This window comes from Betta splendens, chromosome 9 (genome assembly GCF_900634795.4).
Source record: "Betta splendens chromosome 9, fBetSpl5.4, whole genome shotgun sequence".
Lineage (NCBI taxonomy): Eukaryota > Metazoa > Chordata > Actinopteri > Anabantiformes > Osphronemidae > Betta > Betta splendens.
In genome coordinates, this window is record NC_040889.2 from 11382154 (window position 1) to 11400359 (window position 18206).

The following is an 18206-nucleotide window of genomic DNA, read 5'->3' on the forward strand; positions in this document are numbered from 1 at the left end:
TCCAGACACGGTGTCTGTTTCTCACTGATGTAAAGACCGATTTGCTAGTTGACTAATGGGATAAGTAGTGGTAGATATCGTACCGCATTAAAGAGCTGTGTGAGACAGCGTTAGCTACTGTTGACTGGAGTTATGTGTTTTCCTCTGAGTGCAGTTGTGGGGTATAGAGCATTACAAACTATTAGGTTTTATTATAATATTACAGTAAAACAAACCAATGAAAACTAGAAGTGGAGTTTAGAGATTGTGGCGAACCCCTTGATTCATAATAAACGGCTGTTTTCCATCAATGATTTTTCCTCAGACGTGCACGACTGAGTGGGAGTGTTCACACTTGCACAGCCATTTCTTCTCCTGCTTGTATGTGACACCTTAAAGAGGACATGGGCTGCATGCCAAATTCCCTGGAGCCGGCAGCCAGCAAAGGAGCCCTCTCTTAGAGACAAATTATAGGTATGGAGGCGCAGGGCTTTAAAGTGGATGCTCAGTAAGTCCCTGTAGGGTTCTTGCAACAATGGCCCCGTCACACCTCCCTCCGTCCACGCTCTCCCCTTCTCACCCCTACTCTCACCTCTCCCCTCCCTTGATGAGCGGCTTGGGATCTCAGACGTAGTGACAAGGCGTCCAACACTTCCATGGGTTAGAAAGCTGATGAATGAGTGTCACAAAGCCCCGAGGGAGCCCAGGTAAAGCAGCAACAAAATAACGGAGGGATGTGTGACACAAACACACACGTTTCTGTAACATAGCCCTCCCACAGCTTCGCTTCACTAAGTGGGTTAAATTTAAAATAAATTGAAAGCGCATATGTGAAATCTACGTGGGGCACTGGTGAAAGTACTTTCACCGCCTCTGCTGCCAAGACTGTGCAGTATGTCCAGGATGAACAGAAGACAGGCTGTCTTTGATTACGTTCATCTGTTGGAGGGTTTATCATATAGAAATAAGATCAGAACTGTAAAGCACCATCTGTTCCTGTTGGTAAAAAGCTACAGAGCTTATTATGATGAGGTTTCAGCAGATCTCACTTTGACACTTGACACTCTACCGATAGAATGCGGATAAAGCCAAAAATCCAAGCTGCAGTGTGCCTCTTCATTAACTATTCTCTTGGATCGCTTCTGTGCATTGCCTCACACCAAACAACAACATCTAATAATACTTCCCATGTACTATAGGAGAATGCAAGTACGAGTTCCAGGACTGGGGGGAGTGTGACCTGGCGACGGGCAAAAAGAACAGGACGGGCGTGCTGAAGCGAGCGCTCATGGACGCGACCTGCGCCGCCACCGTCACCGCCACCAAGCCCTGCGGGAAAATGCCCAAGACCAAGCTGCAAGGTAAGCTGGGAGGGGGGGTCAGCACTGGTTCACTTTCCCTTGGCTGAGTAGCAGAAGCCAGGGGGCAAAATAGCGTAATCAGTGTTCTGTATTGTCTTCTACAAGATTTAGTGTGGCAGTGAGTTTGGGGAAGTGTCAGGTTACCATCCTGGGCCTTTAATGAAATGAAATTCATCTAAAACCAATACCTCCCAGTCTGAGTCGTCAATGGAACATGTCATTTACAGCAGGCAGACACTTTCCCAGCTAGAGAGCAAGAATCATTTATTAAACTAATGATCTACTCGACGCAGCGTTCCAGGACTGTCTGGCACTGTTAAATCACTGTAAACAGTTGCGGGGAATGTGAGATGATCTGGTTTGTTAGATTAATTGTAGCTGAGGGGATGTTTACCATCCTGGGTGTCTGCTTCTTCAGCTCAGCTTCTGATCTTTGTCCCACCTGGCGCGCATGTTTTTCACTGTGCTTTTTTATTTTTATAGGACACAGAAATACTGTAAAGGGATGTAATTGGCACCAAAGTATGTTTTAAGACTGTATAACTTATTATTACTAGTTATTACAACCCTTGTGCAAGTTGGTAGGTATTTATCTGGGATTGCATGTCTGCTAAATCCAGCAGACCCTTGCAGTGATTTCATTTCCGGCCGTGATTCGCATTCATCACATCATAATGATGGAAATCCACCTACTTAAGTGCTCGGTTGAGGGGGTGAGTGACAGTGTTAAAGCAGGGGTGAATAGGTTAACTCTGTATTCAGCCGTAATTACATGCTTTTAGCTGTCTTCAGGGTTGTCAGAGACACTGACGTTAGGCAGCTGTTTTTGCTCCCGATTGTCGTGTTCCTCTGGAAATGGGCAGTTACCAAACAGCTGGAATTGCCACGAATGTGAACGGAATGGGAAAACATTTCAAACCCAGGCGGATGCACGTGGAGCATATTACGGTCAGCCTGCAGTCGTAGTCTGGTGCAAAGCCAGATAAGAAGACACTCGATGAGTCAATAGCCTTTGTTGCTTTAATAGAGCTGCTGTGAATGTCCTATTGTCCAAACAGGATTATAATGAGTGCAGAAGAGCTGCCAGTGGTAATAAACTGCAGCCTTATCGCGCTCAGCAGATGACATGTGTGCACACAGGGTTTGCACATGCAGTTTGCTTAACCCTGCTGTCACTCCATCAAACAGCCGCGCTCAGGTGAAGCCTCAGCTCGTTGTTTGAAGCCACAGCGCTCCTGTAACGCATCTGTGTGCGCTAGTGTTTGTCTTAACAGTTTATGGCAAACTCTGTTTGACTTTCTAAGGAGGACACCGTTGAAATTAGCACATCGTTCACGCATTGTGACAAGTTTCTTAAGAAGCCGTGCTCTGCTTGCCATCTGTTCCCCTGTAAAATACAGCATTGTAGGTTGATTGAACGCTGGGGATTGACTCGTACATCTTCCTGGAGTGAACATCACAGCCACCAGCTAGGATCTGTTTGTTGTTTCTAAACAATTTCATTTTTAGTAACCCATATATTAGTGCCTCAGTTGTTGTCTAGCACCGGTCCATATGTGTAGTGGTGCACTTACCACGGCAGCTCTCGATGCAACCGGTGAGAGTGAGTCTCTTTATCTTTGGATGCTGTGACTGTGGACATTTTAATGAACCTCCTGCAGCTGCTGAGGCGCAGCAAAGAAAATTCATACATCTCATGTGAGGTGCAAATGAAAACAGTCCTTAGAGGATGTGTCATTGCCACCGCGTTCCACTTTGACCTTTAAGCTTTCTACATTTATTCCTGCAAGTACATGTGCATGATATCGGTGTAGATCATAACCTTTTCATGCAAAGGAGAAAATATGCCGTGTGTGTGTGTGTGTGTGTGTGTGTGTGTGTGTGTGTGTGTGTGTGTGTGTGTGTGTGTGTGTGTGTGTGTGTGTGTGTGTGTGTGTGTGTGTGTGTAGGTGTGTTAGAATAGAGGCCAGATACCGTATGTAACTACTGTATGCACCAACAGCCTAAACAGGTGCAACAGCTGAGGAATGACGTTCCCAAGATGAAGGGAGCAGCTGGAGAAGAGACGCGGCTTCTGAGCCGGGTGTGATTTCCCACGTCTGCCGGTTGGAAGATAAGCCCCTGGAAGCAGAGGGGTTATTGGGAAAAAGAAAGAAGGGTTGCTGTGCACAATGAGGTGTGTACACGAAGGAGAAGATTTGTGTACGTTCCTCTGTGTGTGTCAGGGAATGGCAGCGATACAGCACTGGGATCTGAGAGCTTATGGGCAAAAAGAGAAATGTTTGGCTTTGGAGTGAGTGAGATGGGGAGGGAAGAGGCTATCTAACCCCCGGCTGGGAGCCGAGATCTTCCCGGTCAAATCTACAATTCTGAGCAGCCACCATGGGTTTGGAAGATAGGTTTCCCCAGACCGCAGCAGGTTGCTGTCATGGAGGCAGCATCTGTCATTCGCTGATTCTGGAGGAGACAATGCTAAGAGGTGCCTTGGGAGCGATCTGAGATTCAGAGTTGCGTGTCTTTGCTGTCTAGTCCAGGTGAAGCGCAGACCCTCCGGAGCGAAAGAGGAAACAAAGAGTGACAGAAATGAAACATTATGAATGCCTGTAGAAACCTCAAGGTCTCTGGCTTTTCTTTCAGCCGAGCGGGAGCGAGGCGCACCAGGGAGCGTTTGGATGCCAGGGTTGATTTCAGGTTAAACAAAAGGCTTTGTTTGGATGGAGCTGGCGTCTCTGAATGTGGTCGGGACAAATTTGCTTGCATTGTTCTTGGTGGACTGACAGGTGGCATTGTGAAATCAAAGACTCGCATCTGCAGGCAGTGTAGCGTATCCACTATACTGTGACGTTGGGACAACGTTGGCCAGTCACAATGTCCAAGTATGCTCCTAAAATGATGCATTCACATCATTGTGTGATGATTCAATTGATTTCAGGTTTTGTGCATCATCAAAATATGGGTTTAAGGCCCTACGGAACTGAACAGAACACTAAAAAAAGACTACAGTATAGAGGCCTTCACTAGAAGAAGCATCTATCTGACCTGACTCTTCTTTGGCAAAATGCATGTAAAGCTTAATCAGTGAATAATTAACAGCCCCTCCCATGGTTACTGGTATCTTGTGTCACAATTGGCTCCATTTTACATTTTTAAGTATTTTTGTACAGCATTAATTTGTAAAGGAGCCAGTCTACTGTAGAGAAATGACCATAATACTCAAGTAATTATAAATATTCTTGAGTATATCCAGTAAGTAACTCTGAGCCTGGAGCAGCAACAGTCTGATTATGAGCTGTGTCATGTGCAAAAGCAGCAGAAAGTACTTGAGCCTCATATGAGAGTCCCCAAATGTATTGAGCCACGTAGTTGTTCCTCCTCCGTCTCCCCGAGGAGCAGAATATGCAAACAAGGCTGATATAAGAAAAATAAACTAGAAAACTAATAGAATGCAAGAACAATTTGTGTGTGTGTCTGTGTGTGTGTGTGCGTGCGCGTGTGTGTGTGCGTGTGTGTTTGTGTGTGTGTGTGTGTGTGTGTGTGTGCGTATGTGTGTGTGAGAGAGCTGTAGAAGTTTGCAACCGAAGAATTCCTCCCTGGCTTCGCACCCGCTTTCACAATGATACTAATTTAATTCAGGATTCATCTTAACAGTTTCTCTGTTTGTCTTTTTTCTGTATTACCTTCTTTTTTATTTAATCTGTAAGACATTAGTGTGTTGACCTCTGGAACGTCATTATAATGAAAGTAGATTAAAACTATTATTAAATTTTTGACACCTTTGCCACTTGTTCACAGGTTTAGATGAGAACATGGGAGGATCTAAATTCAGTGCAGCAAGGAGGGAGGAGGGAGGAGGAGTTGCCAGGAGAGCGGTCAGGAGACAGCTCGCCTAAATGACCCCCCAGACCAATTAAAGAGAATGTTCTGTGGATTCATGTCACAGTCAAACTCACAGTCAACATGGAGGTGGCAGTGTAATGTTGAGGAGATGCTCTGATGCTTTACTGTATGACCAGGAAAAAGTGGAGTCCACTTCCTTAAGGAGAATGTCAGGTCAGCAGTCTGTGAGTTGAAGTTAAAGTATAGATGCCATATGTTTATATTTAGCCTATAGATATGATTGTATAGATGTATATGTAGCTAGAAGATACTGTATGATATGGTTTAGATTACATGAAGTAGCGTGGTTTAACTTTGATCATACAGTATCTTTCAGATATGGATCTAGTCAGTTCTGTGAGCTTTATTTACTAAATGATCAGTTAGCAGCAGTTTACTGTATGTACAGTAACACAGCCCACTTCTAGTGCAGGCAGAAAGTTAAAGGACAGCACTTTATTATTGCTGGAACATACAATACAAATCCAGGTCCATGTCTGTGTTCATAGCAGAAACCAGTCAGTTCAGCTGTGTAAGTCATCACTGATCTATGCTCAGAGAGGAGAAAAGGCAGAGAGACACACACAGAGGAAGAGAGTCAGACTCACGCCGACATGCTGGCAGATTGACAGACCAACAAGCAGCTGGCCAAGCCACTGCAGGTTGTGCACTCGTCCTGTGCACCAGAGCGTAGAGGCCGCAAAGCAGAAAGGGAAGCGTAGACTGTCATGGCTGCCAAGGTACAGATCCACTGTTGCAGGAGCTTGATAAAGAATTTTACCAGGGGCACACGCAAAGCCACAAAAATCAGTCTCCAGGAGAGCGTGACGACGAAGCGCTTTCAGCATCGCAGCAATAAACCTGCACAATAACTAATTAAAAGTCATCATAACTAATTAAAAGTCATACGGCTGATTATAATGATTTAAAACGGAGCATGGGTGCACTTCATGGACACAATGACATTTAATTCTGTACAAAGGCACTGCCTCTGGCAGAGGAATCGACAAAGGTAAACACTGTGGGTTATGAGCATTTGTTCCTTTGTTTTCTCACAGATGCAAAGAAGCAAAAGAAGGAAGGCAAGAAGCGAGATCGCACCCAAATGGACTGATGAGGCTGCTGACGCAGGGAGGAAGGAAGGAGTGGGTGGGAAATGTCCACTGCCCTATTTCAACACGGTTCCTCTTTGTCCTGTAGGTTGACAGTAGGAACCTATAGAGTTTGATGAAACCAGTGGAAATCTGACTTTTAGTGACAACTCCTGTTAATTTCCTTCTTTTTAGCACCTGATCAGAAAAAAGTTGTACGTTGCGGTAGGAGTTATAATACTCAGCTGTAGGGATGCATAATGAATAAGGAGATTTGTTTATTAGTGTTCTCACCTAATGATGTTTCTAGGATTATTTTTGCAAAGCAAATTGGATAGGATTTGTTTTGCACTTTGCATAGTCTAACTCTAATTTGGAGAACTCCTTGGTTCACGGCCCGACGTAATTAAGCTGTTTGCTAAAAGTGAAGCTCTGAACATCTTCACAAATTAATTAGAGGCAAAAAAAATCCTGCATTTCCAATTTTTCAAGTGTCTTATGTAATTGTAAGTCCCAACACAGGGTAATGTGTTTTCCAGGAACAATAACTGCAGAAAATAGCCTGTATTGTACATTTGTAGTTTCCTCTCCTCCTGCTGCTCTGATGTACCTGTTTATACCCACAAAGTGATTACTCTCCTGCTCCTGGCTGTTCAAAACCCCTCAGCGTCTGAGTTCTCAGTTGGAGGTACAGTAACAATCCCTTTGCTTCTTATGTGTCCAAAAATAAACATGAATGAAGTGCAAAAAATTAATAAAAGGTAGAAAACATTCCTGAAGTCTGTCTATTCTGCGCATTCGCTATCAGTAAGAACAAGAATGTCAACATCAGCACATTTGCCATGTTTTTATTTGAATTTCATTCTGAGATTATGTCACAATGAAACCACGTGATGCAGTTCATCTTACAGTGTCGTAAGTGGCCGGTGACGGTAACACTCATTGTCCAGAACAAGTAATCAAGAATGCATCAAAAAGGAAATCCATAACATCGGTACTGTACAGGAAGTATCATAGTGGAGAAGGAACGGGGAGAATAATGTGGGGAACACATTCAGATAGTAGCTAATAAACACGTGTATGTACATTTCAAATGTACCGCATCCGAATTACATATAATGTATTATTATAGATTTATATACATTGCAAACAATAGACTGTTAATTTCTTTTTCCTATTGCAAGAGAAGCCACAAGCCACAGTAAGTGAATACACAATGACACCTACATACAGAAGCAAATGAGAAATGAACACTTGAATGTACATTTAACACTTGCAGCAGGCTACTGTCTTTATTTTTATGATTTTTTTTTCGTTTGCTGATTGTTTCAAATTAACGCTTATTGTGACCCTTTAAAAAGTTCAGATCGGTTCTGAGAACTCAACACTTTGGTTGCTCCACAAGTATTTAAATAAAAAGAAGCACTTTCCCTCTAGGATGTAAAAATTGCAAAAGTTAAGCGTGTCCAGTGAGATAGCGAACGAGCCGCCGATGTACAGGTGGAGTCAGAACCTCAGGGGTCACACTCAGACTAGTTTGACTTTTGTCCCATTCTCCTCTCGGCTCCACTTTCCCCTCTGGCTGCAAAAATCACTCTGGAAGTTTGGATCCAGTTACTCAAAGCAAGGAATTCACTGCTTGGCAAATCGCACCTCCAGAAATATACCTTCTACTTTTATAATGCCTCTTTCATCACCCACGATGTTTATATTCATAGTTCATAGCAAAACAAAAAGACTCTTTAGCTGTACACTGATCATATCCTACTTCTGAATACTACATTTCTACAGAAACAGATTTATAAAATGTGGTAGAAAATGTACAATATAATGCATTTCTACATATCCCAGTACCACGCAACATGTGTCTACGTGAGTCTTTGGAAGCCTGTTTAGAGGAATGACAGACACAATCACACTGTGCGTCTTCCCTGATGTGTGCTGCGGTATTTTGTCCAGTTTGACGTCTCCATGCTGAGGAAAAAATAAAACACCACACAGCAAGACACACACACACACACACACACACACACACACACACACACACACACACACACACACACACACACACACACACGAATGACAGCGTTGATCTTGATATCATGACGCAGGGGGAAAGCACAGTTTCCCGCGTGACAAACGTGGACGTACGCACTCATTAGACGGAACATCAGCCAAAATAACTCCTCCTGCAGGATCACGCTGGCTGATGCCGCTGCTGTCGCTGTGAAGCTTGATGAGTCATTCTAAGAGGCGTGGAGCTACCCATGTTCAAAATGTTCAGTCCAAGGTGCATCCGCAGTCGGGCGGCGGCTGTTCACGGGAGCTCAGAGCTGGGAAGCGCATAAACTAACAGAGGGTTGGATCAGTGATGCACCTCTGCTGCAGCAGCGTCTGCAGCGTTCAGGTGCAGCAAAGATTCAACAGGGATGTTTAGACTAAAAGAGCAATTTGTTTGTTATTCTGTATAAGGCACTTCAAATTGCTCTGTACAATCTGGCGATATAAATATATTTTTATATATATAGATATATACAGTTTCTGTCTCACAGCAGCTCTACAACCTTTTTTACTTCTGCACGGCTGCACAAGGTTGGACTTCTCTCAACGTTGGCCCCAATGCAGTGACGCTGGAGAACCACTGGAGTTCTGATAACCGCTCCGTAAAAGGAGAGTAGCCCTTTGACATAAGCCGTATGAAGAGGAGCCCATCTGGCTCTGACGGCACATGATGATGTGGTTGTTGGGATGACGTGTGAGTTGTGTGGATGGATGATGGCGTGTGTTAGCGCCGCACGAGGATGAGACGCGGCCGAAGCTCAGCAGCGCTGTATCACTGCGTCCACACGCGCTTGAATTCCTGCAGCGAACGCTTGGCTGAGCTGCTGCGAAGCGCTGCGACTTCTCCAAACATGGTCCCCACGCAGCCTCGTCCTCCAGCTTTGGCTTTTGTCACTGACAGACCCCCCCCCCCCAAAGCACCTCTACAATCCAAAGCTTGTTCCCAATGTGAAACACAAGCGCTGGCACAAGAACGCCGTGATGTTCACGTCTCTCCAACAGGCTCTGCTCCTCCGATAACTCCACAGAGCACTTTTGTTTTTCAGATGCCGCTCACCCTTCCCCCCCCTCCCCAGGAGGTGATAAGCTGCCGTCACCTTCCATCAAACACCCGAGCAGCTGCTCCGGCGGGGACCCCTGGACCGCCCCTGGAGCTGTGAGCCACTTACTCTCCTGCTGGTATCGCTCAAACGACAGCTTAGCAAAGATTAATCAGATATTCTGGAAGGCTCTTTGCTGACTACTGAGATGTGTGACGGATGTCAGACAGACATGGCTCCACTTATCAACGTGACGGATGGTCGGATGTTGAGCTTGGACGAATGCCTCAGACTGCTGCTAGATAAACATGGCATTTATGTATGTGTGGCAGCGGTGGAATAATTGTTTACTAAAATGATGCATTGCTCTGTGCTGTAACATTGCATGAAGACCACATCTGTCTGTGGACCTTGGACCAATTTCTCCCTTATGAAGAAGCCAACAATGCTCTGAACAGTTTTCGTGTGACTTGTAAACATACATCAAGTACTATACAAATAGACTGAAGTAGATCAGATTGTGCAGACTTTATTGTTTTTGGCTTTGCAGCCTGCTTATGTTGGACCGAGCCTCCTCCTTTATCTGTCTCATTTCCTGCTTCCCTCTCTCCACATTCAGCAAATCGAGCCCTGGCTGCAGTTTGGAGGGCCCTCGTTTAGATTAAGGGTTGCACCTTGACTGTGGCTGCAGCAAAGATTTCCAATTCAGTACGTCTGGGAGTTAATTCTGTCACAATTAGCAAAGAAAAGGACGCGAGGCTTGTATGTGTGTGCAAAACAGATTATACAGCTAACTAACGAGTGGACAGATGATATTTACGTCTCCATTACAGCCATGGCTTCATGGGGTGGAAACCGAGCGTGGGCATGTGGCACAAAGGCACCAGCTGAGCGTAATGGGCGATCTTTAATCTGAAATGTAGGAGTTCTACGTCGTCCCGTAATCTGATCAGCCCCACGGTGGGTTTTCATTATAGGATCTGTCCCAGATCTCTCTTTAAGGAGTCCGCCTGGAGGACCTGCTCAGTGCAGGCGCAATTCTTGGCTAAGCCCCCCTGCCAGCCACTGTGGCAGCCCCCTGACGGCGCCTGCTCCCGCGCATTCATCACTCTGACGCGTGAGAACATGGTAATGTATGTGAGAATTGCTTAATGTGGAGAAATGATGGATGACATGCATGAACACACAGAACGTCTTACAGTAAATTGCTATTTTATTATTACAGTTTAATGAAGGTACGCACAGCTATTATTACCTGTAATCTACTGCAAGAGTCACAATTATAATTAAGGAGATGATGTTTACAAACACATAAAGATGTGATAATAGCCCTTATTGAAATCAGAAGACGATCAGAAGCACAACCAGGTCGCGTTGTGACGTCACTTCACTAGGTCTCGTCATAACACACACACACACACACACACACACACACACACACACACACACACACACACACACACACACACACGCACAGCAAAACTAGCCTCCCACAGTCCTTCGCAGCTCTGAGCTCCTGTTGCACGATGGTTCCCAGCAGCAAACATTATTATCCCATCAAATAAACATCAGACAGATGTCAGCAGCTGTAGTGGCTGAAGTGATGCAGCGCAGACGGCTGGCACGTGGAGGAGTGTGACTGAACAATGTGATGTCCTATTTTTGCCATTAACAGTTCCAGCGTGGTGTCTGTTGGACTCGCAGGTTTGTATTGCGAGACAAATATCAAACAATGGACGATTTCTGCATGTAACTTGCTTTTACTCAGATTTTTCCCAGAATCAATAAGAGATCTTTGCTAGTTGGACATTGGTTTCTGGTGTTTATGCTACATACTAAGTCTTACTTAGTATAAAGGAGATTATTGAATTGTGCGATCAGAAGTTAAATTCTGTAGTGCCTATGGTTTGTGTGACAGGCAGTTTAGAACAGTTCCAGCACAGAACCGTTCTGAGGGAGGTTTGTGTATTTAGGACACGTCAGTGATGAATATTTAAAGCGTAATTTTTCAAAGCTGCATAGTTTTGGGGCAGGATGATTTTTCGAAAAGCATCTAATCAGCGGCAGCAGCTCAAATAAACTTATTAGAGACTTTTATTTTTTGTAATTTGACTCAACTGGTTGGTCCAGTGCAGCTGTAATGTGTATTCATGGCAGTTGTAGACCTGATGTGACCTAACACTTGGATGAGACACACACACAGAAAGAATGAACACACACACACCCACACGTGCACACCTAAGTAGAGTATACACTGATATGTACACGTATCTACAAGATTTTCTTCACTGAACTTCAAACTTCTGAAGTTTGTAAATTCAGTCAGCCCTATTTTCCCAAGTTGTCTTGTGTTCCCGCACGCCGCAGATCTCCCCCGCTCTTCGTCTCGTCGCTCTTTTAATCAACTCAGTGTCACTCCCTGCTTTTTTCCACACACCCTCGTTTGTGAGCTTAAAACTCTGAATAACACTGAATATTTAACGAGCTTCCCCGTCTCCTCTGCCTCTGCGCGACACGTCTCAATGCAACTGGCATCAGTTGAACTTGTGTAAAGTGCTACAACCGGTTATTGAGAGAATTGGAAAACTCATGATCAAATTACGGAACGTGATTCCAGATACACTCACGCGCACAGAACGCTGTCGTGACCTCCCACGCGCTCACACACACGCGGATGACACACGCTCACAGACACACAGCCTCTCCCACTTCCTCCCTGTGGCCCATATTTATCTGGCCGACCTAATATTCTTATACTGGCAGAGGAGGAGGTGTTTGAATGTCTTTTTAAACGTGACGTTGCACAGGGCGTAGCAGGCCGGGTTGATGGTGCTGTTGATGTAGCACAGCCAGTAGCCAATAGTCCACACTGTGTTGGGAATGCAGCTGGAGCAGAAGGTGTTAATGAGCACCATCACGTTGTAAGGAGTCCAGGTGGCTACGAAGGCCACCAGGATGGCCATTATGGTGCGCGTCACCTTCTTCTCCCGCGACGGCGCCGCCTTCTTCTTCTTGTTGGGAGGCTGCTTGGTCATCTTCACGATCTTCCGCGCCACGTGGTTCTGCCGCTCCGAGGCCGGGACGATCTCCACCGTGGCGTTGGACGGCGTGTAGCAGTCCCCCTTGGGTGATTTGGTCTTGATCTTGATGCAGGTCAGCTTGGAGCCGCCCGCCTTGGAGCGCTGGCGCGCCTGCGGCGGCTCGGGCCCGGCGCCGTCGCCGGCGGCGGGCGCCGCCGCCTCCTCGTCCTTCTGGTTGGACGCGGCCACGCTGCCGGACGTGGAGTCGTTGGAGCTCTCCTTCTCCTCCCCGGCAGCGCAGTTCTCCCTGGCCCCGTCGTCGCCCTCGGTTTCTCCCTCCGCGGTCGTGGAGGAGGGCCCTTTGCCGTTCTGCAGCCTCCCATCGTGCTGGTGGGGCCCGTCGTCGGCGTTCTGGGTGTGGGAATGCCCCGCGTCCTCCCCTTGGACGTTGTTGTTGTTGGGCTTCGGTGTGTTGTTCCTCCGTTGCCCGGGCGACAGCGGCTCTGGGTTGGGCCCCGAGGGTTTGCGGTTCTCCTTCTTCACGCGGCTCTTGCTCGCCCTGGAGATCTGCCAGTAGAGCTGGATCATGATGATGACGGGCAGGTAAAAGGCGGCGATGGCCGTGCCGAAGGTGACGGCCGCGTTGGAGAAGAACTGGATGTAGCACTCCTTCTCCGGCACCGTGCGCCCCCCCACGATGAACTGCCAGAACAGAATGGCCGGCGCCCAGAGGATGAAGGACAGGACCCAGGCTGCGGCGATCATCATGCCCGCCATCTTGGTGGTCCTTTTGACAGGGTAGCTCAGGGGCTTGGTGACGCAGAAGTATCTGTCAAAGCTTATGATGAGGAGGTTCATGACCGAGGCGTTGCTGACGACATAGTCCAAGGCCAGCCACAGGTCGCAGACCACCGGCCCCAGAGGCCAGTAGCCTATCACTATGTAGACCGTGTACAAGTTCATGGAGCACAGTCCAATAATGAGGTCAGCACATGCGAGGCTGAATAAAAAATAGTTGTTGACAGTCTGTAAGTTCCTATTAACTTTGATGGACAGCATGACCAAGATATTCCCAATGACTGTAACCAAGCTGAGCGAGCCAGCCACCAGCACGATGAACACCACCTCCACAGTCTTGTAGGCGCTTTCTCTCTCCTGCACAATGTCTGTGTCATTGCCTTCAGAGGCGTTCCAGTAGGTGAAATTAAATGCATCCATGGCATTTGGTCTTTTGTTGCCACCTCCTACTCAGACGGAACCTAGAACGGGGAACAAAAGAGAAGGGATGATTTGTAATGAGGTGCAAACGATGACTGTGTCACAGCTTCAGCGTTTTAGTCACTTGATGACTTCTGAATGGCTTCAACAACAAGGTCATGTGAACATGGGAATGTTCTGCATTCGCTTCACTGCTCCATTCAGAAACAACTACAGCATCAGCAACATTTATTTCTTTTAAACACATTTGCATAATCTGAATCAAAATGCGTTGCAAACCATTTGACCTGATCACAATGTCAACACATTACCAGACACAGATTAAAACATATGTGTGTGTCTTACATAAGCCTGTAGCCAGACTAGAAGGAATTCATAAAGCAGCCGAGACAATTTTGACAACACACAAATTAGTCTGTTGATTAGAAGCACAGATTTCTGGCACGGGTGTAAAAATATAAAACAGTAAAAAGAACTGAAGTGAGACCTCGGTGGCAGCAGGAGACCTGCAGTAGCATGTGTGTAGATCATATCAGCGCCGCTGTTGTTCTCATATTTACTTATTGTCTTGCTACGAGCTCGGAGCTGTACTTGTACGTCGGGCTTTTGTCTAGCGATCCTCTCTGGCGCTCCCATCCCACCACATAATGCCTAATGACCAGCCTGTGGCTCGGTGCACACTGACACGGGGCTTTTAATTTCACCAGCCTTTTGAGTGTGAATCCGAACGTCTCCATTTGCGGCTGACGAGCATTTCAAACTCGATCTTCCTTTCCTCCGAGCGTGTGTGTTTTTAAACCCATACAATGACAGCACGTATATGTTTAAAAGGAGTGTGGAAGAGTCTCATTATCCACCACACACAGAGTCCACATTACCGACAGCTCAATAAAAACTTTAAAGGGAATTATTGACAAAATTGGAGCTGACATTTTATCTTCAAAGGTCCATTTCCAACTTGCACTTAGAAATTCTCTTCATGCGGCACTATAAAATTCTTTTGATGCCAAAGTGACCCGCTAGTTCTTGCTTTTAACCTTAAACACTGGCCTGTGTTGAAGACCCAGCTTTGATTTCAACACTGCTCACTGCTGCACTTCATAAGCGTTTGATATTAGGAGTAATGGGGTTTGTCTGCTTTACGTCCTGACGTTCAGTCTGACGCCAGCATCCACTGTGACGTTTATGAAATAATGGATTGAATTAGACTCAACAGAAGCACCTGCTGTAATAGAGCGGCCAGAGCACCATGTGTCTTGTCCTGGACTCTGCCATTTTGGCTTAAGGCCTTGAACAGTTGAGCCCAGTGGCTGAGTAACTACTGAACATTCACTTATCTGCTCTTCCAGAAATCCCTAATCGTTGCATTAGACATGGAGCTAAGCTCAACTAATCCCCATAAAATGTTTAAGTCCACCGATTTACATTCAAAAACACCAACAATACAAATGGGACACACTTGTGGCTCGCATGGGACAAGTGGATTAGTGGATCAGCGTAGATGGTCGCGGCCGCACGGAGGCCGCTAACTCCCCCCAGCTGCTCTGTGTCCACCTCCAGCCGCCGTAAGCCGCGTCCCACACCTGACAGCGCTGCCATAACCCAGCGAAAGCTGCGCCCGGGCTGCAGTCGGAACCAAAGACGCTCAAATCCTCTTCAGCCCAACGTGGAGCGCGTCTCAGCGGAACCGAGGCCCGACTTTAAAGCTTCCGTCCACACGCGTCCAGTGAGAGGATGCTTCGAGCACTTTCCTACATTTTCACTCATCCAGATGCTTTTCGGACTCACTCGCCTGAAATGCTCACACCTCCGGGAAAAAGGACGACTTTAGTGCTGACTGGTAGGAAATTCCAGCATTCGAGCCCGCTGAGCGTGAGTGCTGCTGCCTGGGAGAGCAGCAGAGGCACTCAGCGCAGCTATCAATCACCCAACTTACCTGCGAGTCTCAGTAGGACTGCATCTGATGGAGCCCAATCAGAACATGAGTGACACCTCCATTATTATCTCAAGAGACATGAATATTCAGAGTTTCCTCATTTATCTCCTCACACTTCTTTAAGGAGTAACATTGTATTTGGAGACGTGACGGCGTTGTGGTTGGTCCTGGTTAAACGTGTGTCAGTGGCCTCTGGAATCGCAGATTTGCACCTTTTGTTTAGTGTATTAAAAGGGAAGAACGAGACAAGACAAATGTTGCCATGGGAGAATGTGAACAAATGAGCTTGAACATTGTCCTGTGTTCAGGCTTTGGTATTCCTGGAGTGGACTCACTAGAGCTGAAAATTGCTTGTGCCCTTTGGGAAGCAGGAAGGGCCAACCGCACCATTTCTGCTCAACCCGTGTCCCCGCGTCGTCTTTTATTGTGGATTCCAAGCTGGTCCGATTTCCGCTAGTTGAAGCCGAACGACACTCTGGGCATTTTTTTTTTTTTGCTCAGATGACAATAAGTGCTCAGCCTTTTAACTGGAGCTAAAGAAGCACTTACACAGGTCACCGGTTTTGTCAGGGACAGTGTTGGAGTGGTGTCGTTCCGCTGATGGAGCTCCGTGCATAAATACAAGCGACGCTGCTTCCAAACGTGGCAGCCGTGCAGCCGCCCTTAACCCCATGCATTTGCCCCCCTCATGTCCCCATCGCTGAGCGCTGATCCAAGGTAGAGTCCAGGGTCCTTGCTCCCTGCTTTCCATGATTCCATGCATTTTTACTGCTGGCCCCTCTCCACGGAGGCGAGCGGGGTGAGCGCTCCGTTTACTCGCTGGTTGCAAAGAAGCATGACTGGAATGCAGAGCCTATCACTGCAGCAGTGTGGCCGGTCCACAGGGGGTGCAGAGCCATTCAGTGGTTTTACACTTCATGGATGCAAGTTGTAGAAATAAGTCCCCTCCTCACCGGCTCATCCAGCAGAAAGAACGCACACACTTTGGCCACGGAACTGTAAATACAACGATTCCAGTGTAGTAGGATGACAGAGGAGGCCTGTTTTCTATGAGGGATGACCGGAAAACACAGAGCGGAGGCATTTTTAATCATCAAGAGGCTGCCTTTGATGTTTTTGGACTCTTCTACCAGGTTAAGTTCCTGCTTACATAAATATTGGCTGATTTCATCCCGGGTGCAGGCGACCGCCTCCCCAGCAGGGCTGTCATTCAGACAAAGCACTGGCATGCACGCAGACCCACAAACGCATACAAATGTCTGAAGCAGCGCTTGGCAGGAAATGAAAAAGGTTCCCGATAACAATCGCTCCGGCGCTGCGTCTCCGTGTGCTGATGAAACACGGCTACCAAACCGTCCCAATCTGGAGCGGGAGTATAATTACAAATTTGCATTCATTTCCTGTGGCTTTTTCCCCCACTGTCTCAGGGGTACGAGACTGTGAGCAACGGATCCTGACAGATGCCTGAAGAGACTCAGCGTAAATATTTATACAGAACCTGCTCCATCTCAGCAACTTCTCTGGGTGCTGTGTAACGGACAGAGCAGGACAGATGTTCCACAGCTGCAACCTGCCAGGAGCAGAGCCCGTGCGTTATCCCTGCAGCAGACCTGAGCTGACGGGCCAAAGAAGTGCCTCTGGGACACATCCAGGTCAGGAGGAGCCGCCTCCTCTCGAATTAAAGAGCAGCGGGTCCACCTCGAGTGAACTGTAGCTCTCTCAGACACGGGTCTCCGTGGACCGACCACCCGAGTCAGTTCTCACTGCTTCTACACACAGTTTTGATATGTTACTTCACAGGAAACAGCAAAAAATGGGTCGACAGCTCCGGGTTCGTAGGTCCTACGTCCTCCCATTAGAGGCTTAGACTGGATCTGTGCTGGAGCCTCCAGCTTTCAGAGCCACATCATCACAGAAGCTCATCACACGTAAAGCTGCAAATCAAGCCCTTGTGGAATAACTTGATAATGGTCTGTCATCCAAAGTTAGATAATAGCATTGTGCACGAACGGATGTAATTACCAGTCCAGCCTCTCCTGTGCAGGTGTGACAAAGCCTCTTAAACACAGACCCCTCTCGCAGTGCTTATGTTGAGTGGACACGACAACAGGAGACGTTAATGGAGAATTAACGAGCAGGAAATGGCATTCGGGCGAGTGGAAAAACAGGCTGTTATAATCTGCAAACAGCCGACTACGCGGACGCTCCCCGGAGGATCTGTAGGTGGCCGCGTGTCACTGCGCGCCAAGTGGGATCAAAACCCACACAGGAGGATCTGCAGGCTTTTATGTGTGCGCGCACACAGTGGGTGTTTGCACAGGCCTTGGCCACGCTCAAACCTGCAAACCTGCATCCACGTCCATTCACAGGCAGAGACACAGGATGTGTGACCTTCACATCACAGCCTAACTGATTTGTGCCACGTTAACTTGCACCAATGTGACGTTAAGGCCCGATCCCCCCCCATGCTCAGATCAGCCCAGCGATACCGGAGCTGCAACAGCCTCCGCACACACGCCTCATCCTCTGCCACTCCGCCAGCCAGGCAGCCCGGCCAAAGATCCTTTATTACCGAGAGCTCCCACACTCAACCCAAATACGCTCTGAGACAAAACCATTGGACG

The 18206-nt window shown here is 47.2% G+C and overlaps 2 protein-coding genes across 5 annotated transcripts in view; one reads left to right on the top strand and one right to left on the bottom strand.

Annotated features, from left to right (window-relative positions):
* The window catches only part of ptn (pleiotrophin), a 30679-nt gene extending 23601 nt beyond the window's left edge, over positions 1-7078 (top strand). Inside the window, exons 4-5 of one of the 2 annotated variants that reach the window (XM_029163822.3) lie at positions 1179-1340; positions 6275-7078. In XM_029163822.3, the coding sequence (XP_029019655.1) occupies positions 1179-1340; positions 6275-6330 (218 nt within the window). In that variant the 3' untranslated portion in view covers positions 6331-7078. Of the gene's footprint in view, positions 1-1178; positions 1341-5132; positions 5348-6274 lie in introns of those variants that run through there. The other variant, XM_055512093.1, reaches the window with a different exon arrangement.
* Positions 7079-7139: 61 nt separating this feature from the next.
* The window catches only part of chrm2a (cholinergic receptor, muscarinic 2a), a 43834-nt gene continuing 32767 nt past the window's right edge, over positions 7140-18206 (bottom strand). For all 3 annotated transcript variants that reach the window (XM_029163813.3, XM_029163814.3, XM_029163815.3), the window contains exon 3: positions 7140-13687. In XM_029163813.3, coding sequence (XP_029019646.1) covers positions 12138-13646 — 1509 coding nt within the window. In that variant the 5' untranslated portion in view covers positions 13647-13687 and the 3' untranslated portion in view covers positions 7140-12137. The remainder of the gene's footprint in view (positions 13688-18206) is intronic.